The 23,608-nt window shown below is 39.2% G+C and overlaps 1 protein-coding gene across 3 annotated transcripts in view; it reads right to left on the bottom strand.

Annotated features, from left to right (window-relative positions):
- Positions 1–10,641: 10,641 nt before the first annotated feature.
- Positions 10,642–23,608, bottom strand: part of RAD18 (RAD18 E3 ubiquitin protein ligase) — a 113,703-nt gene continuing 100,736 nt past the window's right edge. For 2 of the 3 annotated variants that reach the window (XM_053599342.1, XM_053599344.1), the window contains 2 exons: positions 11,362–11,465; positions 10,642–11,214 (listed from right to left, as the gene is read on the bottom strand). In XM_053599342.1, the coding sequence (XP_053455317.1) occupies positions 11,363–11,465 (103 nt within the window). In that variant the 3' untranslated portion in view covers positions 10,642–11,214; position 11,362. Of the gene's footprint in view, positions 11,215–11,360; positions 11,466–23,608 lie in introns of those variants that run through there. The other variant, XM_053599343.1, reaches the window with a different exon arrangement.

Genomic DNA, 23,608 nt, shown 5'->3' with positions numbered 1-23,608 from the left:
TTGCTGAGAAGAATATGTTCCAGCTCCATCCATGAAAACATGAAAGAGGTAAAGTCTCTATCTTTTTTAAGGCTGCAGAATATTCCATGGTGTAAATATACCACAATTTATTAATCCATCTGTGCGTCGATGGGCACTTGGGCTTATTCCATGACTTACCAATTATGAATTGGGCAGCAATAAACATTTTGGCACAAATATCTTTGTTATAATGTGATTTTTAGTCTTCTGGATATATACCTAGTAGAGGAATTGTAGGAGAGAATGGCATGTCTATTTTTATTTATTTTTATTAATTTTAAATCATAGCTGTGTACATTAATGCGATCATGGGGCACCATACATTGGTTTATAAACAGTTTGACACATTTTCATCACACTGGTTAATATGGCCTTCCTGGCATTTTCTTAGTTATTGTGTTAAGACAATTATATTCTACATTTACTAAGTTTCACATGTACCCTTGTAAGATGCACCGCAGGTGTAATCCCACCTATCCCTCTCCCTCCACCCATCCTCCCTCCTCCCTCCCCTCATTCCCCAAATACTTAGGTTATAACTGGGTTATAGCTTTCATATGAAAGCCAAAAATTAGTTTCATAGTAGGGCTAAGTACATTGGATACTTTTTCTTCCATTCTTGAGATACTTTACTAAGAAGAATATGTTCCAGCTTCATCCATGTAAACATGAACAAGGTAAAGTCTCCATCTTTTCTTAAGGCTGCATAATATTCCATGGTGTACATATACCACAGTTTATTAATCCATTCATGGATCGATGGGCACTTGGGCTTTTTCCATGACTTAGCAATTGTGAATTAGGCTGCAATAAACATTCTGGTGCAAATATCTTTGTTGTAATGTGATTTTTGGTCGTCTGGGTATATACCTAGTAGAGGAATAGATTCTAGGTTTGAATGGCAGGTCTATTTTTAGATCGCTAAGTGTTCTCCAAACATCTTTCCAAAAGGGACGTATTAGTTTGCATGCCCACCAGCAGTGTAGAAGTGTTCCCTTTTCTCCATCCACACCAACATCTCTGGTTTTGGGATTTTGTGATGTGGGCTAATCTTACTGGAGTTTTGATTTGCATTTCTCTGATGATTAAGGATGATGAGCATTTTTTCCTGTCTGTAGGCAGTGCATCTGTCTTCTTCAGAGAAGTTTCTCTTCAAGTCCCTTGCCCACCCTGAGATGGGGATCACTGTTCTTTTCTTGCTAATATGTTTCAGTTCTCTGTGGATTCTGGTTATTAAACTCTTGTCGGAGACATAACTGGCAAATATCATCTCCCATTCTGAGGGCTGTCTGCTTGCTTTACTGTGTTCTTGGCTATATAGAAGCTTTTTAGTTTGATCAGGTCCCAGTAATGTATTTTTGGTGTTGCTTCAATTGCCTGGGGGGTCTCCTCATAAAATATTCTCCCAGACCAATTTCTTCAAGTGTTTTCCCTGCACTTTCTTCTAGTATTTTTAGTTTCATGTCTTAAATTTAAATCTTTCATCCTGTGACAGTCTATCTTAGTTAATGGTGAAAGGTATGGGTCCAGTTTCAGTCTTCTACAGGTCGCCAGCCAGTTCATCCAGCTCCATTTCTTAAATAGGGAATCTTTTCCCCACTGAATGTTTTCAATTGGTTTGTCAAAGATCAAGTAATGGTAAGTATCTGGGTCCATCTCTTGGTTCTCTATTCTGTTCCATACATCTACTTCTCTGTTTTTGTGCCAGTACCATGCTGTTTTGATCACTATCGATTTATAGTATAGTCTGAGGTCTGGTAGTGTGGTTCCTCCTGCTTTATTTTTACTTCTGAGTAATGTCTTGGCTATTTGAGTTTTTTTCTGATTCCATATAAAATGAAGTATTATTTTTTTGAGATCTTTAAAGTATGACAGTGGAGCTTTAACAGGGATTGCATTAAATTGTATATTGCTTTGGGTAGTATGGACATGTTAACAATGTTGATTCTTCCCAGCCATGAACATGGTATGTTTTTCCATTTGTTAACATCTTTAGCTATTACTTTGAGTTTCGTAGTTCTCTTTATAGAGATCTTTCACATCTTTGTTACATAAACTCCCAAATAGTTCATCTTCTTTGGCACTACTGTGAACAGAAAAGAGTCCTTGACTGTTTTTTTCAGCTTGACTATTGTTGGTATATATAAAGGCTACAGATTTATGAGTGTTGATTTTGTAACCTGAGATGCTGCTGTAATCCTTGATCACTTCTAAGAGTTTTGTGGTAGAATCCCTGGTGTTACAATCATATCATCTGCGAAGAGTGAAAGTTTGATCTCTTCTAACCCTACATGGATACACTTGATCGCCTTTTCTTGCCTAATTGCAATGGCTAAGACTTCCATTATAATGTTAAAAAGCAGTGGAGACAATGGGCAACTTTGCCTGGTCCCTGATCTGAGTGGAAATGATTTCAATTTAACTCCATTCAATATGATATTGGCTGTGGGTTTGCGGTAGACAGCCTTTATCAGTTTAAGAAATGTCCCTTCTATACGCATTTTCTTAAGTCATGAGAGAATGCTGGATATTATCAAAAGCTTTTTCTGCATCAATTGAGAGAATCATATGGTCTTTGTTTTTTAATTTGTTTATGTGCTGAATTATATTTATAGATTTACGTATATTGAACCAGCCTTGAGACCCTGAGATAAAACCCACTTGGTCATGGTGTATAATTTGTTTGATGTGTTGCTGGAATCTTGTTGAATATTTTTGCATCTATATTCATTAGTGATATTGATCTATAATTTTCTTTTCTTGTTGGGTCTTATCCTGGTTTGGAGATCAAGATGATGTTTGTTTCATAGAATGTGTTGGGTAGTAATCCTTCTTTTTCTATATTTTGGAAAAGGTTGAGTAATATAGCTACTAGCTCCTCGTTAAAGGTTTGGTAGAATTTTAACACGAAGCCATCTGGTCCCAGGCTTTTCTTTTTAGGGAGATTTTATACAGTTGATGCTATTTCAGAACTTGATATAGGCCTGTTCAACATTTCCACTTCATTCTGGCTAAGTCCAGGAAGGTGGCACGCTTCAAAGTATTGGTGTATTTCCTTCAGATTTTTGTATTTCTGAGAATAGTTTCTTGTAATATTCATTAAGGATTTTTTGAATTTCTAAGGAGTCTGTTGTTATTTCATCTTTACCATTTCTGATTGATGAAACTGGGGATTTTACTCTTTTGTTCCTGGTTAGTTTAGCCAAAGGTTTATCTATTTTATTGACCTTTTCAAAAAAACAACTTTTGATTTGTCTGCTGTATAATCCTTTTGTTTTCAATTTCATTTAATTCTGCTCTAATTTTATTTCTATTCTTCTGCTGGGTTTGGGATTGGAATGTTCTTCTTTTTCCAGTTGCTTGAGATGTCCCATTAAGTTGTTAACGTCCTCTCTTTGCATTCTCTTGAGGAAAGCTTCAGTGCTATAAATTTCACTCTTAGGACTGCCTTTGCAGTATCCCAGCAGTTCTGATAATTCATGTCTTCATTCTCATTTTGTTTCAAAAATTTGGTAATTTCTTTCTTAATCTTGTCTATGACCCAGCTATCATTCAGCATAAGGTTATTTAGTTTCTATGTTTTTGTATGAGTATGCCGATTACTGTTATTACTGAGTTCAACTTTTAATCCATGATGGTCTGAGAAGATGCAAGGAATAATTTCTATTCTTTTAAATTTGCTGAGGTTAGACTTGTGACCTAAGATGTGATCTATTTTGAAGTATGTTCCATGGGCTGTTGAGAAGAATGTGTATTCAGTTTTGTTAGGATATTCTGTAGGTGTCTGCTAAATCCAATTGTTGAATGGCTAAGTTTAAATCTAAAATTTCTTTGCTTAGCTTCTTATTGCAGGATCTATCGAACACTTCCAAAGGAGTGTTAAAATCTCTGACTATTATGGAGCTGGAGGAAATCAAGTTGCTCATATCTGTTAAAGTCTCTCTTACAAATTGAGGCGCATTCTGGTTGGGTGCATAAATACTAATAATTGAAATCTCATCACGTTGAGTGTTACCCTTAACAAATATGAAGTGACCATCCTTATCTTTCCTTACTTTTGTTGGTTTAAAGACTATTCCATCTGCAAATAAAATTGCAACACCTGCTTTTTTCTTCTTCCCATTTGCCTGAAATATAGATGACCATCCCTTCACCCTGAGTCTGTATTTATCTTTTAAGGTAAGATGTGATTCTTGTATGCAGCAGATATCTGGCCTGAGTTTTTGTATGCAGTCAGCCAACCTGTGCCTCTTTAGAGGACAATTCAGACCATTCACATTAATTGCAAATATTTATAAGCCTGGTAAATTTTGGGTATTGAGTTTTTTGAAAGTCTAGTGGACATTTTTAATCCTTTCGCCACTGTGGAAGTTGGAATTTGATCAAAAGTTTCTGAGTGAGTTTACTTTGGTGGTGGAGGATTGCCCTGGTCATTTTGGAGGATAGGTCTGAGAATATCCTGGAGAGCTGGTTTAGTTATGGCAAATTTCTTCAACATGTGAATGTCATTAAAGTATTTAATTTCTCCATCATAAATGAAACTCAGTTTTGCTGGATAGAGGATCCTGGGTTGAAATTTATTTTAGTAGATTAAAAGTCGATGACCACCCTCTTCTGGCTTGAGAGATCTGCAGTCATTCTAATATTCTTCCCCTTGTAGGTTATGGTTTTCTTATATCTGGCTGCTTGCAGAATTTTCTCCAACATACTAACTTTGGCAAAGTTAATTATAATGTGCCTAGGAGATATCTTATTTGGGTTGAGTCATGCTATGGTTCGGAGACTGTTTGCTACCTGAATTTCAGAATCTCTTGGCATGTCTGGGAAGTTCTCCTTCATGATCTCATGAAGTAGAGCATCTGTGCTTTTTGAAGGCAACCTTGTTGCCTTCAGAAATTCCTATAAAGGAGAATATTAGTTTTCTTTTAATTAGCCCAGAGCTTTCAGAGAGAATCCGTTTTTGTTCTCCACTTCTCTTCCTCTGTGACCATTTGGTAGCATTCAAAAGCTTTCTCTTCAATGTCAGAAATCCTTTCTTCTGCCCGCTCCATTCTGTTACTAAGGGATTCTATTGTATTTCTCAGATCTTTGAGGGCTGCAAGATCTTGTCTCAGTGTGTCAACATCTTTGGTAATTTTGTCTTTGAATTCATTAAATTCTTGAGACAACTTTTGAAATGCTCCTTGAATTTCTAATTCCAACTTTACCCCTATTCTATTAATCTTATTTGCAATCCAAATTCTGAATTTTATTTCTGACATCTCAGCCATTTGTTTATGAATGCGATCTTCTGTTGTATCTGCCACATCATTCCTGTGAGTGTTAATCTACTCTGGTTATTCATGTTACTAGAGTTTTTCTGCTGATTCCACCCCATGATTACTTTACACCATATGGCTAGATGAGCAGATAAGTTGAATTTGGGTTGGGGGCTCCTGGAGTAGTAATTAACCAGCCCTTTGCCCAAGAGCTGGGACAGGTGTCTGTACCTTTTCCCCTAGAGCTTTGCCAAGGACCCGTACAGTGCTATGGTCTCAGGACCTGGGGAACTGCTTGGTGTGGTGGGGCTAAGTGGCTCCATCTTGTTCTCAGCTGGTCTCTGTCCTACCCTAGTGAATCAGTTACTCTGGGCTGAAGTCTCAGCTATGCAGAAATACCAGCAGTTAAGTCACCCTTCCCCCCCCATGGGCAACAACTGGAAAAGGAAAATCAAACCTTCCCACAACCACACACCCAGAGTACCACTTTGGATAGTTCTTGGCTGACTGGCCCAGTTCAAGAAATCCAAATCAATTGTCCCAGTCAGCACCCGGTCTCAAGTGGGAGAATTGAAAAGGCCTCCAACAACTAGATAGCAGGAGTCTGCTGGCAACTCGAGTATGACTCATTCCGGTGCTCTGTGGAGTCAAGAGGGACCCACCCAGCAAATGAATTAGTCTGGGAAGGTTGATGCCTCCTTCTCCACCTTGTACCTGTCACACCCAGTCACTGGTAACTCCACAGGGCTGTGACCCAGTTCCCTACAATAAGCAGATGCACCAGGGGTTTGCGCCTGCCTGAGTCACAGGGAGATCTAGTATCTCCTCAGCCAGGCTGCTGCATTCTGCTTAATGGAAGCTGGGGTGGTTCACTCAGTTCTAGCCCCGCCTCTGGTCGATGTTGCTGATGCTTCTATTTTCACAGAATTTCTGTCTGTCCCGTCTATATTCCCCTGCAGACCAGGTGCTGTTCAAGTGCACAGAAACTGCAACTCAGCCCTAGTCTGTTCCGCTGCCTGGAGCTGGCATGTCTGTCTCCATTGCACTCTGTGTTGGAGCAGGCACGGTTAGAATTCACATTCAGCTCTCAGTTCCTGCCTCTCCCTGGCCTGGTGCTATTGCCCCCACCTACTTTTGTCTCAGTATGAGGTCCTGGGGGCTGGGTGCTTCTTAGGCTCATTAAAGCAGTCCTTCTGACTCAGCCTCACCCTGGGAATATGCTGTGTCTGCACACATATTCTAGTCTCCACTCCTGCCGCACCCTGCCCACGCAGGTACTGCCTTAGGCATACCCTTTACTCATGGGGCCTGTGTTTCCATCCCAGATCTGTTCTGCCAGTGGCTGCCACCGGAGAAGATGCCCAGCTTTCTCTGGTTTCCCAGAGAGGCAGGGAGTGTCTCTCCAAAACATCCCCAGGGGTGTGAGCCCTATTGTTCCAGCTACTGCCGCTGCCGTGGGACACTGCCTCTCCCTCTCCGTATGGTTCCCTCAGTCCACTGTCGTCTCTTTTCACCTGTGCCACAGAATCAGCACAGACCTGCAACAGCCCACACCTTGTCCACACCTCTTGAGAAAATGCCCAAGAATCTGGACTCCATGGGGGACAGGCTTCCAGACCTCAGGGTGAAAGTGGAGGAGAGTGCTGGGAGTTCAGAATTGCAGGTAGATAGTATGTACAGTTTTACACAGTTTTATGCCTGGCAGGAGAGTGTCATGGTACACTAGGGAAGGAGTTCTGGTTTTTAGAGGGTCTCTCTTGTGGGATAAAATAGAAGATCTGAACTCTGCTTGCTTGTTTGTAGAAAGTATACAGCGAGCTATTCTCATGAGGGAGGGGACTCCCATCCAGTTGGCGATTGATTTTGTACTTCTGTGTCCTTGGGGTTGCAGCTCACCTCAGCAGGTTTGATGTGCATTCTTCAACCTTCTCCATTGGCTCAGCTCCAAACCATCAGCTTACTTGCTAAACTTCTGTCTTTTAACTCTCCTTCTGGACCGGAGCCTCTGTGGAAAGCTGGCTCCAGTTGGCCATCTTGCCTTTACCCCCAATTTGTATAATTATTTAATATATGTTTCCCCCTTCTGGCCTATAAGCTTTACCAGGGCAAGGTCCTGCATGGTACATGATATACAGTCATGGTACATGACATACTTTCCCAGAGAGGGAAAGTACCCAGAAATATCAGGGAAGAATGGGGAAATGCTCCCTGTAAGATATAGATGTAGGTGGAGAATCCAAAGCCATTAACATGGGCGTTAATACTAATGTGACTTAATAGCTTCAGATGGTTACTCTTAAGGATATAAAACAAACACTTAGACAACAAAACCAAAGAAGTACCACTACTGAAATGGTAATAAATTCAATGGTTGTGATTTTTCCCTCTATTATTCATAATTTTTTTTTATTTTTATTTTTTCATAATTATTTTTAAAGCACATACTGCAAAAAAACCTTTCTCATTTGAAGAATGGCTTTCTTTTATCAGATGCAAAGAAGTCTGAAATCTGTTTCTCCTTTTTCCCTGCTTCTGAGGAAATTCATAGTCAAAAGTAGTGTTCAACTACAGTAACTATATTACGTGTAGGACGGTGTCTGGATAGTGCTTTCTTCTCATTCCACAAGGCAAAGGGCCATATGAGAAAAATCCTTCATCGACACATCTCTATTTTGTCTACCCATTTTGATATGCATCTTTACCATGTGATTTGATTTATGGGCAGCAATTTCATAAGGTCTATTACCCCACATTATTGACAGTGATCTGCAATGTGGGGTAGAAAGAAGTAAGTAGAGGACAAAAGAACGGCCTGACACATCAGAACCATCAGGATGTCCTTTTCTAAATTACACACAGCAGCTCACCTGTACCCACCTGAGCCATAAGCACATTGCCACTATGACCTGACATAACTAATGAGATATTATACCCTTGGGGGTTGTTAGAAGGTAGAAAGAATTAATAACCAGGAAATGACTACGTTTTGTACAGCTGGAAAACTGCATTTTCACTAAGAGGTGAATTTCAGAATAGGATATAAGTTTCAATTCTGAATCAAACATTGACCCTAAGTTCCTTTATCTTTGTCAAATGGATATGGAAATACTCTTCATTAAATGTACAAATATTAAATATACCCTACATGCTTACATACAGAGGTCAAAAAAGCCCTTAAGGCAGTGGTTCTCAACCTGTCAGTTCATGACCCACAGGAACTGTATTAAGGGGCTGCGGCATTAGAAAGGTTGAGAACCACTGCCTTAAGGCCTCATTCTTCAAGTAGACCTGAAGAATTCCTTTACATTGGGGATTTCTCAATCTTGGCACCATGGACATTTTAGACTGGATAATTCTTCTGTTTTCTTTCTAGTTAATGTCTTTTATTAACTCATATGCAATTACTACTCTTCTGATTTACTGAAGCAGTAAGTTAGACAACATTTGCCACAATAATGTCTATCAAAGTTGCTGGCCATAAACTTCAGTCCCACATTCATCTGAAATATACTCTGGATGAAGGCAACTAATTTTGCCATTCTTATCCATCTTATAGTATTTCAGGAAAGCTAGCTTAATCTTCTTTCTCTTGAGCTTATTCTTTTTGGGAGTGGTGTTAAAACTTCTTCCTTTTCTTTTTTTCTTTTTTTGCAGTTTTTGGCCGGGACTGGGCTTGAACCTGCCACCTCCGGCATATGGGACCAGCGCCCTACTCCTTTGAGCCACAGGCACCGCCCAAACCTTCTTCCTTTTCTTAACACCACTATGAAGGCTTAACACAAAACAAAGAATGGACTCTTTTTGAATGCTGTAGTCAGACAAAGTATGTTCATCTTCCAGTTGCTTAATAGTAAAAGTGAGTCTTTGCTGATCAGAAGGAATTCTTTTCTTACCCTGGATCTTGGCCTTTACCTTTTCTAGTATATCCAAGGGTTTGATGTTGATAGTGATGATTTTCCCCATGTGTTTTTATGGGGGGTTTTATGAAAATCTGCCATCTTGGTGGCAGTTTTATCGTAGATCGTAGATTGGAAAAAGCTAGACTGATTTAATTCTTTATTGTACAGGTATGATGGGCCTCCCCCTAAATGTATATATTAGAAGTCGTAACTCACAGAAACCTCTGAATGTGACCATATTTGCAGATAGGAACTTCAAAGAAGTAAATACGGTAAGATGAGGTCATATGGGTGGGCCTGATCCAATATGACTTGTGTCCTTACAAGAAGAGATTAGGACACGGACAAGTGCCCAAGGAGGAAAGACCATGCAGGGATGTAGTGAGAAGGTGGTTGTCTTTAAGCCAAGGAAAGAAGCCTCAGAAGAAACCCTCTGAATCTTGGACTTCTAGCCCCCAGAATTATTAAAAAATAAACTGAATAAGCCACTCAATCTGTTTGCTGTCCCAGCAAACTAATCCCTGGGTTGACTGTGCAACATACACGTTTAGCTGCATCCCTGGCTTCCAGCCATTGATCCCGGCAGCATGCCTCCCCACCTCCCATCTCCAGTTGTGACAGCCAAAAATGTACCCACACTGTGCCAAATGTCTCCTAAGGGGCAAAATGTCTACCCCACTGGGAAACGCTGTTTTATCTGACCTTTGGATTCCTAGTGCCTGGCACAGTGACAGACTTGTAATTAAGTAGTAACCAACTCTTTACTAAATAAATTAATGTACCTGATTTCCTGTCCTGAGTCTCACTGCTCCCTTGCAAACTCCTTTTGCTACAAGTAAAGTAGTAATCATTTCCAATATAATTCATAGGAGATTGTGTATTTTTTTTTTTCAGTTTTTGGCCAGGACTGGGTTTGAACCCACCACCTCTGGCAAATGGAGCCGGCGCCCTACTCCTTTGAGCTACAGGCACCGACTGAGATTGTGGAATTTTTAATAAAAGTTTTCATTTCAGCATAATTTTTGGCAACTCACTGATATAGACATCAGATCAAGGTTAACCTCTAACTTTTAGCCTGTACTCAACTACTCACAGGATTTTTTTTTTTTTTTTTTTTTTTTTAGGATATTGTTTTAAGGACATTATTTAAAAATTGATAGGGAGCCTATTCATTTAAAAAAATCCATTTATGGCTTGGCGCCTGTAGCTCAGTGAGTAGGGCACCAGCCACATACACCGAAGCTGGTGGGTTCAAGCCTAGCCCAGGCCTGCTAAATAACAATGACAACTGCAACCAAAAAATAGCACCTGTAGTCCTAGCTACTTGGGAGGCTGAGAATCGCTTAATCCAAGAGTTTGAGGTTGCTGTGAGCTGTGATGCCACAGCACTCTACTGAGGGTGACATAGTGAAACTCTATCTAAAAAAAAAAAATTTCATTTATTGCATACTTGTTTTAATAGCTGGAGTTCAAAGTGTTGAAGAGTTGACTAACCCAAGTGAAAAGATACAGTAAAAGTAATCATTTTCAAGTGTTATTTCAGAAAAATATGCCCAATGTTTCAAAGTTATTATGACTTCGTGACTGTAAATTACGATACTAACATCCTACTCCCAGTAATATGTAAGACAGAGTTCTAAAAAAATGCTAAAGTAAATCCTGGAATGATCATCATGGAACTGCTGCTCCTGTAATACAGGCATGTGGGCAGCCTCGCATCAGCAATGAGACATGCGGAGGATGTGAATTACAGCATCCTGCCTTTCCAAAAACACAGACACTCTTAACTCTTGAAGTTTGCTTCTTGTGGTAAAGAAGTTGAAAAGAATCCTTTGCTCAAATTGGGCTCTCCACGAAGAGAAGAAGACTGGCTTAAGAACATTCTGAAATTTAGAAATCAAACCCTCTGCCAAAGAGTCTGCTCACTCTGCAAGCTGGTGATCATGTGGATGTCAATGTCTGTATTTTTAGGCAGAGATGTTTTGGAGTCAGGAGGCAACTGATCAAGTGAGAATGCTTCGAAACTTATTTTCTTCCTGGAAAGGCAGAAAAGAATTATAATCAGCTAACCATAATATTTAGAATTTAACATCTCTCCTTAGGCATTTAAATATGAAATCTATATATGGCAAGAAAAAGCGCCGGCAACAATAACTGCAGTAAAAAAGTCAGTAAGAGCTCACACTAATTCCTATTCCGCTTATTTCTTGGTTCAATCTCAGCACTTTCAGCAGCTCTTATGCGGCGATTCTGTGTTAGACTTATTTCTGTGTCTTGAAGATCATTTCTGAAAACAGAAAAAAAAAAAATGACATTGTAGAAAGTAACAATTATTATTCTACAGTAGTTTCTAATTTACAAGTATTTTCACATGTATTATTTCATTAAAACCTCCAAACAGCCCTCTATTCTATTAACAAATCTATTATTATTACCATACTATTCTTACTTTATACTTGCAAATGAGAAGAAAACAGTGAACTAGCAAAAGATCACAGATAGTGAAAGAGCCAGGAAGTAAACCCCTCCCTTCTGAATCAAAATCCAGCAGCTTTATGCTTCTGCTTAGCATGGATAAAGTTAATAAAAAAAAAAAAAAAAGAACAGTTATTCCTACCCAAACAACAAGAGAAAGCCAGGTAGTCTAACAAAATCGTAACTCTTTTGAAGATGACAGAGAAGAAAGACCGTAAGGTAACCAAGAAAACAAAATTCCAAAGAAAATTAAGTCCTTTCAAAGAGAGACAGGCCACACAAATCCTCTCACTTTTGGCAGAGTGCTGGAGAAATGGGTGGCTGCTAGGCAACCAGGTGAGCATAAATCAGCTAAACTTTCCCTGAATGCTTCAGTGTGAGCTGGTACTGCAGGCCCTGACACAGGAGACTCTGTGTGCCCTTCAAGTTCTTTTCCATGAGCCTCCACCAGGTGCTCATGAAAAAGATGGGGAGCAGGAAGGAAAACGGACAGACTCCACTTTGCTGCCTGCTCCCCTGGATGCCTCTCTCCTGAGAAGCAAAAGCTTTTAAATTGCTAAGGGAAGAACAGAACACTTACTGGCCCATGACACTGAACAAAGATCCACTGCCTTTGGGAAAGGAGCAGAGGTAAAAGCAGGGGTCTCCAGGGAAAGTACAGGAAATCAATTGCAGGAACACAGGCAAAGACTATTGCTACTGGGGAGGTCATGGAACCTCATACCTCTATTGTGGAAGAGGGGCAAAAAATCATGTTGGGCTGATGATCTCACACAGGTACCAAGTACGACAGGGAGGCGGGAACGGAGTGCTGAGAAAGCCCCACCCCTAAGACTCAGGCACACAGGGCCTATCCACGACTGGGGCTGGACAAAGCAATGGTGTGCTCCCAGCTGCCCCCCACCATGAGCAGAACAGTTATAAGTTACAAGTTATAAGTTATAAGCAGGAGCAAGAAATGGCCGAGGGACTATACCCATTTCCCGGCACCAACATTATTTACCTCAGTCTCTATGGCCCTTTACAGTATGTCTAATATTCAGCCAAAAAGTATTATATGCAAATAAGCAAGGAAAAAATAAAACAAAACAAACCATTGTCAAGAGATAAACAACTAGCAGAGATAGACAGAATGAACCACATGTTCGAACCATTACATTAGGACCTTAAAATAACCATGATTAATTAAAGGCTCTGATGGAAAAGCTAAACAGATGGGGAATTTCAACAGAAAGGTAATAAGAGTCAAGTGGAAATGTGAGTAAAAACATATGGTATCAAGAGATGAAAAGTTCCTTCAACAGGTTCATAAATATAATGTATAAAGGCGATAAAAGATATAGCAAACCTGAAGACAAAAAAATGTTTGTGTTCAATGTTTCATCCACATTGAAACACAAAGAGAAAAAAAGAGTGTGTGTGTCAGTGGGGTAGGGGAATGCACAGAATAGAGCATCCAAGAGCTGATCCCCAAACTAGGAAAAGAACCAACAAGAAAAGAAAATTATAGACCAATATCACTAATGAATATAGATGCAAAAATATTCAACAAGATGCTAACAAACAGAATCCAGCAACACATCAAACAAATTATATATCATGACCAAGTCGGTTTTATCCCAGGGTCTCAAGGCTGGTTCAATATACGTAAATCTATAAGTATAATACAGCACATAAACTAACTAAAAAACAAAGACCATATGATTCTCTCAATTGATACAGAAAAAGCTTCTGATAATATCCAGCATCCCTTCATGATTAGAGCACTTAAGAAAATTGGTATAGAAGGGACATTTCTTAAACTGATAGAGGCCATCTACAGCAAACCCACACCCAATAGCATATTGAATGGAGTTAAATTGAAATCATTTCCACTCAGATCAGGAACCAGACAAGGCTGCCCATTGTCTCCACTGCTCTTTAACATTGTAATGGAAGTTTTAGTCATCACAATTAGGGAAGAAAAGGTGATCAAGAGTATCCATATAGGGTCAGAAGAGATTAAACTTTCACTCTTCACAGATGATATGATTGTATATCTGGAAAACACCAGGGATTCTACTACAAAACTCTTAGAAGTGATCAAGGAATACAACAGCGTCTCAGGTTACAAAATCAACATTCATAAATTGGTAGCCTTTATATATACCAACAATAGTCAAGCTGAAAAAACAGTTAAGGACTCCATTCATTCACAGTAGTGCCAAAGAAGATGAAATATTTGGGAGTTTATCTAACAAAGGATGTGAAAGATCTCTATAAAGAGAACTATGAAACTCTAAGATAAGAAATAGCTGAAAATGTTAACAAACGGAAAAACATACCATGCTCATGGCTAGGAAGAATCAACATTGTTAACATGTCTATACTACCCAAAGCAATATACAATTTTATTGCAATCCCTATTAAAGCTCCACTGTCATACTTTAATGATCTTGAAAAAATAATACTTCATTTTATATGGAATCAGAAAAAAACTCGAATAGCCAAGACATTACTTAGAAATAAAAAAAAAGCAGGAGGAATCATGCTATCAGACCTCAGACTATAACTATAAACCGATAGTGATCAAAACAGCATGGCACTAGCACAAAAACAGAGAAGTAGATGTCTGGAACAGAATAGAGAACCAAGACATGAATCCAGCTACTTACCGTTATTTGATCTTTGACAAGCCAATTAAAAACATTCAGTGGGGAAAAGATTCCCTATTTAACAAATGGTGCTGGGTGAACTGGCTGGCAACCTGTAGAAGACTGAAACTGGACCCACACCTTTCACCATTAACTAAGATAGACTCTCACTGGATTAAAGATTTAAACTTAAGACATGAAACTATAAAAGTACTAGAAGAGAGTGCAGGGAAAATCCTTGAAGAAATTGCTCTGGGAGAGTATTTTATGAGGAGAACCCTCCAGGCAATTGAAGCAGCTTCAAAAAGACACTACTGGGACCTGACCAAACTAAAAAGCTTCTGCACAGCCAAGAACACAGTAAGTAAAGCAAGCAAACAGCCCTCAGAATGGGAGAAAATATTTGCAGGTTATGTCTCCAACAAAGGTTTAATAACCAGAATCCACAGAGAACTCAAACGTATAAGCAAGAAAAAAACAAGTGATCCCATTGCAGGCTGGGCAAGGGACTTGAAGAGAAACCTCTCTGAAGAAGACAGGCACACGGCATACAGACATATGAAAAAATGCTCATCATCTTTAATCATCAGAGAAATGCAAATCAAAACTACTTTGAGATATCATCTAACTCCAGTAAGATTAGCCCATATCACAAAATTCCAAGACCAGAGATGTTGGCGTGGATGTGGAGAAAAGGGAACACTTCTACCCTCTGGTGAGAATGCAAATTAATACATTCCTTTTGGAAAGATGTTTGGAAAACACTTGGAGACCTAAAAATAGATCTGCCATTCCATCCTATAATTCCTCTACTAGGCATATACCCAGAAGACCAAAATTCACATCATGACAAAGATATTTGTACCATAATGTTAATTGCAGCCCAATTCATAATTGCTAAGTCATGGAAAAAGCCCAAGTACCCATCGCTCCACGAATGGATTAATAAATTGTGGTATAAGTACACCATGGAATATTATGCAGCCTTAAAGAAAGATGGAAACTTTACTTCTTTCATGTTTACATGGATGGAGCTGGAACATATTCTTCTTAGTAAAGTACCTCAAGAATGGAAGAAAAAGTATCTAATGTACTCAGCCCTGCTATGAAACTAATTTATGGCTTTCACACGAAAGCTATAACCCAGTTATAACCTAAGAATAGGGGGAAGGGTGAGAGAGAGAGGGGAGAGGTGGGAAGAGGGAGGGTGACTGGTGGGATTACACGTGCGGTGCATCTTACAAGGGTATATGTGAAACTTAGTAAATGTAGAATATAAATGTCTTAACACAATAACTAAGAAAATGCCAGGAAGGCTATGTTAACCAGTGTGATGAAAATGTGTCAAACGGTCTATAAAACCAGTGTATGGTGCCCCATGATCGCATTAATGTACACAGCTATCATTTAATAATAATAATAATTAAAAAAAACAGAATTGAAAAAAATAAATAAATAAAATAAAATAAAAAAATTATACACCATGACCAAGTGGGATTTATCCCAGGGTCTCAAGGCTGGTTCAATATACGTAAATCTATAAATGTAATTCAGCACATAAACAAACTAAAAAATAAAGAACATATGATTCTCTCAATTGATGCAGAAAACGCTTTTGACAATATCCAACATCCCTTCATGATCAGAACACTTAAGAAAATTGGTATAGAAGAGACATTTCTTAAACTAATAGAGGCCATCTATGGCAAACCCACAGCCAGTATCGTATTGAATGGAGTTAAATTGAAATCATTTCCACTTAGATCAGGAACCAGGCAAGGTTGCCCATTGTCTCTGTTGCTCTTTAACATTGTAATGGAAGTTTTAGCCATTGCAATTAGGGAAGAAAAGGCGATCAAGGGTATGCACATAGGGTCAGAAGAGATCAAACTTTTACTCTTCACAGATGACATGATCGTACATCTGGAAAACACTAGGGATTCTACTACAAAACTTTTAGAAGTGATCAAGGAATGCAGCAATGTCTCAGGCTACAAAATCAACACCCATAAATCTGTAGCCTTTATATATACCAACAATAGCCAAGCCGAAAAAACAGTCAAGGACTCTATTCCTGCCAAAGAAGATGAAATATTTGGGAATTTATCTAACAAAGGACGTGAAAGATCTCTATAAAGAGAACTATGAAACTTTAAGAAAAGAAATAGCTGAAGATGTTAACACATGGAAAAACATACCATGCTCATGGCTGGGAAGAATCAACATTATTAAAATGTCTATACTACCCAAAGCAATATATAATTTTAAGGCAATTCCTATTAAAGTTCCATTGTCATATTTTAAAGATCTTGAAAAAATAATACTTCATTTTATATGGAATCAGAAAAAACCTCGAATAGCCAAAACATTACTCAGCAATAAAAACGAAGCAGGAGGAATCATGCTACCAGACCTGAGACTGTACTATAAATCCATAGTGATCAAAACAGCATGGTACTGGCACACAAACAGAGAAGTAGATGTCTGGAACAGAATAGAGAACCAAGAGATGAATCCAGCTACTTACTGTTATTTGATCTTTGACAAGCCAATTAAAAACATTCAGTGGGAAAAGATCCCCTATTTAACAAATGGTACTGGGTGAACTGGCTGGCGATCTGTAAAAGACTGAAACTGGACCCACACCTTTCACCATTAACTAAGATAGACTCTCACTGGATAAAAGATTTAAACTTAAGACATGAAACTATAAAAATACTTGAAGAAAATACAGGGAAAACTCTTGAAGGAATCGGCCTGGGTGAATATTTTATGAAGAGGACTCCCCAGGCAATTGAAGCAGTATTAAAAATACCGTACTGGGACCTGATCAAACTAAAAAGCTTCTGCACAGCCAAGAACACAGTAAGTAAAGCAAGCAGACAGCCCTCAGAATGGGAGAAAATATTTGCAGGTTTTATCCCTGATAAAGGTTTAATAACCAGAATCCACAGAGAACTCAAACGTATTAGCAAGAAAAGAACACGTGATCCCATCTCAGGGTGGGCAAAGGACTTGAAGAGAAACTTCCATAAAGAAGACAGACACACGATCGACAAACACATGAAAAAAAGCTCATTATCCTTAATCATCAGAGAATTGCAAATCAAAACTACTTTGAGATATCACCTAACCCCAGTAAGAGTATCCCACATAATAAAATCCCAAAACCAGAGATGTTGGCGTGGATGTGGAGGAAAGGGCACACTTCTACACTGCTGGTGGGAATGCCCACTAAAACGTTCCTTCTGGAAGGATGTTTGGAGAATACTTAAGAGATCTAAAAATAGACCTGCCATTGATCCTGTAATTCCTTTACTAGGTATATACCCAGAAGACCAAAAATCACAATATAACAAAGACATCTGTACCAGAATGTTTATTGCAGCCCAATTCATAATTGCTAAGTCATGGAAGAAGCCCAAGTGCCCATCGACCCACGAATGGACTAACAAATTGTGGTACATGTATACTATGGAATACTATGCAGCCTTAAAGAAAGATGGAGACTTTACCTCTTTCATGTTTACATGGATGGAGCTGGAACATATTCTTCTTAGCAACGTATCTCGAAAATGGAAGAAAAAGTATCCAATGTACTCAGCCCTACTATGAAGCTAATTTATAGCTTTCATATGAAGGCTATAACCCAACTATAGCACAAGAATATGGGGAAAGGGTGGAGGGAGGGCATTGGGTGGGGTTACACCTATGGTGCATCTTAGAATGGGTATAGGTGAAACCTACTAAATGCAGAATACAAATGTCTACATACAATAACTAAGAAAATGCCATGAAGGCTATGTTGAACAGTTTGATGAGAATATTTCAGATTGTATATGAAGCCAGCACATTGTACCCTTTGATTGCACTAATGTGCACAGCTATGATTTAACAATAAAAAATAAAAAAATAATTTAAAAAATGGCAAAATTTAAAGTCATCATATCAATAATTACATAAAATATAAATGGCTGAAACTACCTAATTAAAAGGCAGACCACCAAATAGGATAAAATATCATCTATAGAAACCTGATTTAAATATGTCAAACTCCATAAACGGTCAAAGACTGTGCCCTGTGTGCAAGCTAACAAGTTAGCCTGCCAGTTTCATAGATACTGGCAGAAGATGATACAGGACCCCCACTCAGAGAAGGGCCATTTATTCACAGGAAGAACAGCAGTAAGATAATCAGTCAACATTTGAACTGGTTCTAAGACCCAATTCCTAGGATGATAGGAAGAGGGCCAGATCATATCCACACAAGTAATAGTTTGCATTTCAGACAGGTACCTGATAATAGAGAACCTGGATCTTTTTATACCGAACAGTAAGCTTGTCTCCTCTTTATTCTAGAGGGAGAAAGTTGAAAGTTATCTTTCAAGGCTGTTCTCTATACAAATAATCTGGAAAAGATAGATTGAAAATATATGTGTATACAAAGGGCAGTCAATGCCTTCATTGGAGGACATGCAGAAAAACAAGAAATACTGAGACATTTGTCTTCCAACAATATTTAACCCTTGTTTCTATACCATAGAAGCTTCTGGAGAATTTCCTCATGGGTACACCACTCCATTGTCCCCTCAGCTTAGCTGAAAGAATTGGGATTAAATTCATTCTACTTTGTCTCAGACCCCATTTAATTAAAGACAAAGTGCATTATTAACCTCAACTATGATTCCCAGGGTCCCAAATCCAGCCAGTGGAACAAAATCCACAAGCCTTCAGTGTCTACCTTAGAAAGTCACGTGGCATCTATCTTGAGCTATCCACCTTGCCCAAGGTATTAACTCAGATATAATAGGATGTATAATAATTGCACAGTCTCTCACTCGGCTTGTGAGGAGGATATTGAAGGCAATTCTATCATCCACCACAATCCTAGTCAGTGAGTTGAAACAGCCGAAATACCTTCCAGAGCTGAGGGGTATCAATAATCACTTCACTAAAGCAGAGACAAAACTTTGTACCCCTTTTTCTAACTGGATGATTTCCATTATAGGAGTAACTGCCTGCAAGGTATTCACAAATAACAAGTTGTTTATCTTTCTGGAAGCGTTCTCCAAACAACCAAGGGTAGCTTCACTTTGGAGATGTCCACAGTTGTCTGAGGGCTATACGATCTACTAGCAGTATTTCCTTAATTACCTAAAGTCTCTTGTGACCTCAGAGTGCCAGTCCTCCTATTTTGGGGAGGGAGGCAAGTTAATGACTGGTTTTCACACAAGAAGCATAGTTTTGAAGGTACATGGGTACTCCCAGAAAAGAAGTACCATTGACAACTGCTGAGGCCCCCTGAGTGGTACCTGAATTAGGGTTACACAGGCTGACAGTACTTCCTATGTGGCTGTGTGGTCAGCTAGTCAACTTCAGGGTTCTCAATTCATTGAATAGAGTCCTTGTTTTGGAGGGACTGTCTGAGGGCAGTCAGTGTAACGTATCTCATTAGTCCATGCCACTAGTTGGGTAACACTTGTCCACACTGTGGAATGACTGAGCAATATCTATAGGAATGGGAATGGTGACATCTGAAGGTGATGACAAGCGTTTCTGTGTGAGAAGTCCAGGAGCTGCTGTTTCAAAAGGTTAAGGGGATAGCACACCCAGCAGGCAGTAAAGTCTAAGGCACCTGCAACCTTAGGTGGCAGCATCTCATCAGGGTTTGTCCATGTGAGGAAGACTTCAGGCATTGCTCAGTCTTAAGAGTTTCCTTCCCCAAATCTCACTGTCGTTGCTCTCCCTCCTCTGCAACAAATCAGTATGCCCCTTTCCATTAGTTATAATTTTATTTTTCCATCATTTTTTTTACACACATCTAATCTTTTTACCCAGAAGCATCAGGTACAGGAGAAAGAAGGGCATTTTTATGAAATTTATAAAACCTCACTTCAAGCCATGCAGGCAATGGGAGGGAGATCCAGCAAGCAGAATTCTCAACCAAGTAATCATTATCCTTTTGATCTAGAATAGGGTTTAGCTGTATTTTTGTGAAGGGCAGATAGTTTAGGCTTTGAGGGTGATCCAGTCTCTGCTGCACCTACTCAACTCTGCTGTTGTAACATGAAAGGACATTGAAAGTACTGTGAACAGTCAATAAGTAAACAGATGTGGATGGCTGTGTTCCAAGAAAACTTCATTAACAAAAACAATGGCCCAGATTAGGTCTTCGGGCTGTCACTGACCAACTCTTTGACCCTGTCAATCCAACAAGGGAAGTCAGGTTAGCTGAACCAGAGCTATGTTTGAATCTTTTAGGTCTTCTCTTGACCAAACTGTCTACAAGAGGGTATATCAATCTAGCCAGTAGAAGACTGGCCAGAAGGGTCAAGAAAGAATCCTGAATTTTCTAAGTACATCAGTATAACTCCAACACCCTTTTTGTCCTGATTATTATCCAGAAAGTCGTCAAAAGGAGATAATCCCTTTCTTAGGATAGCAGCATTTAGTGACCAAACTGCCTTACTAAGGTGTGTGAACCATAAAAAGGTGAAGGAGGTAGTCAGAAATCTAAGTTGATATTTGAGGAGGCCAGCCCGTTGCTGATTCTAGTCAGTCCCTTCACAGAATGGGCCCTTACTATCAGCTCTATCTGCAAGTGAACCAGAAGGTTCCATCAGCATTCTCCAGGCTTACAGCTCCACAGTGAGGGGTGTCCTTACTCGGTCAGTCTCTAGTTTTCCAAGAAGCAGACCAAATAGCTAAGCCTTTGGCAATATCTATTTTCTTCCTACTTTCATTCTATTCAATGTAAATATATTTTGTAGCTTGTATTGTGTGTGTGTGTGTGTGTGTGTGTGTGTGTGTGTGTATTTCTTTCCTGTATACTACTTTGACATCTCAAACCTTTCTAGCTGGGAAGAGACTGACTTTCCTGGGGTAGAGAGAAACTAGCCAATTCTCAGAGATATCAAAGGGCCCAGGCAGGAGCATTGCTAATATGGAAACCAACCAATACAGAGCTGAACTCTTCCATCTGACTCCTACACCCCCAGAGGCAATATTCCTCTGCCTTAACCATCCTAGGGTCAGGTACCAGGTAAGTAGGGACCACCCTACAGTTTGGAGGCTACTGAAATTATTCAAATTGGCTAATGCAAAATTTTCATCCTGCCCTACCCTGTGTTTCCCAAGGAAACACCAATAAATGTTCTGCCCTGATGTTTTCTCTTTGCTCCTGTCTTTTGTTCCCTGACCACCTGGTGTCTTTCTCCTGTAGCCAAGTCCCTTGCCTCTAGGGCCTGTGAGTACAAAAACCTTTGTTTTCCTGAGCCTCTCCTATGTCTCCTGCTGTGGCCACACCTGAGTGACCAACTCATAAAAGAATATATAAATATAACTCAAAACAGCTTGCTAAACTAAGACATATGACATATAGACATAAGAAACCAAGACCAGTCTGTAGAAACTAAATTATCCTGCTTATGAAAAAACTACTTTATATGGAGCAATGTGTTGCTAAGGAGGTCTCTACATCACTAAGGAATTAGGAGAATGTGTCAGAACTGATACAGTATATTCTAGGACCACTGACTCAAATATTCCACTCGTGGTACCACAAGAGGCTATTTGCAAGAACTGCTACATTTTGTTAAAAAGTAAAGCTGTGGAGGCTTTTCCTGATTCTGTCTCTAAAACTGTATTACAGTATAAGCTAATACACTGCGGGAATCATGATTGTTAAAACTGCTCTATCTTTGTTGGAAATGAGGAGGCCTAGATTCTGCTCCTGGCAGCGCCACTAACTAGGTATTTGGATCTTAACTTGGAAAGCCTACCTCTCTGGAGCTCTATAAAATAAAAGGACTAGCCTAGATGACTAGCTTTAATATTTATTATCTGTAAGGATTAAGTGATAGAATTTGTTTTTTATGTGCTTTCTGACAGTAATGACTTTAGGAGGTCCTCATTATCAACGAAAGGCTTGGGCCAGGAACTTGGGACTACAGCTTGTCATGGCCACTGGTGTTAGGGTGTAGTTCTACATGAGTAAGTATAAGTAGTAGTCAGATGAATCACTTTCTCTTCCAGAATTCATTACATAATACTTAGGTAAGACATGCAACCAACATCTCAAAACTTTCAAAACCTGCTACTGTTGGAACCACCGAATTACCTCATGAAAAACCTGTCCATATGCATCTCTGGACACAACACACTTTTGCACTCTCCCAGTGATTCTGCTATGAAACTACAAAATGTCAACAGCACAATAAAAATGATCTTACTTTGTAAAGATAGTATAAATTAATAGTTTAATGGTTAAAAGTGCCAACTTTTGATCATCAGGTTAGAATTTCATCTCCGTCAATTTTCACTTTCTGCTATGTGACCTTGGGCTGGAGATTTACCTCTTTTATAGCCTCAGTTTCCTCACTATAAAACAGAGATAATAATAGTACATCATAGTACTGTTACGATATTTAACAAAGTAAAGTGTTTACTTACTATTGCTTAGACTTATGCTAACACTGGGTTACAATGTCAAACTTACAGACCAGTAGGAGAGACAGGCAAACAAGGAATCATACAGATGTGGTGGGAAGAGGAGGATACAGCACTGGGAGAGCCTAGAACAGGGAGATTAGATCCAGTGATAAGGGTCAGTGAAGTCTTCCAGAAGAAGTGGCTTTTGTGCTGAGATCTGAAGGGTCAGCAGGTGTGTAAATCAGATGTAGAAGAGTGGGAAGAACATCCCAGATAGAGGAACAAGCCTGGGCAAAAGCCCTGTGGTGAACACAGGAGACCTAAGAGGTCTATATGATGCAACAGAGAGAATACATAGGCATATGATGACATGAGTCTGTAGAAGGACATTAAGTCATGCAGAACTTTTAGGTATTTTGGGGCATATTGAATTTTGTCTTAATTCCAAGGGGAACAAGGAGCCATTAAATATTTTTAAATCAGAGGGATGAGTAACAGTGATCAGATCTGCATTTTGGAAAGATCACTCTAGTTTGCCGTGACATTAGAGAAGAATGAAGCCAGAAGAAATAATGACAGACAAATTAAGACACTATTGTCCAATCAAGACATGATGGTAGCACGGATTACAGTGATGAGAAAGGTAGAAATAAAATGATGCGTTCCAGAGATTCAGTCATGTGCTGCATAATCACATTTCAGTCCTGAAGGGCATGTAAGATTATAATATTGGATCTTTACTGTACCTTTTCTATATTTAAATATATTTAGATACACAAATATTTACTATTGTGTCACAACTGTCTACACCACAGTATTCATTACAACAACATACTCTATAGGTTTTCAGTCTAGGAGCAACAGGTCATACTCCTACACACCCAGCTATGTA

The sequence above is a fragment of the Nycticebus coucang genome, chromosome 8 (assembly GCF_027406575.1).
Source record: "Nycticebus coucang isolate mNycCou1 chromosome 8, mNycCou1.pri, whole genome shotgun sequence".
Classification (NCBI taxonomy): domain Eukaryota; kingdom Metazoa; phylum Chordata; class Mammalia; order Primates; family Lorisidae; genus Nycticebus; species Nycticebus coucang.
Note: the sequence above shows the minus strand (reverse complement) of the source record. Positions and strands in the feature narration are given on the sequence as shown.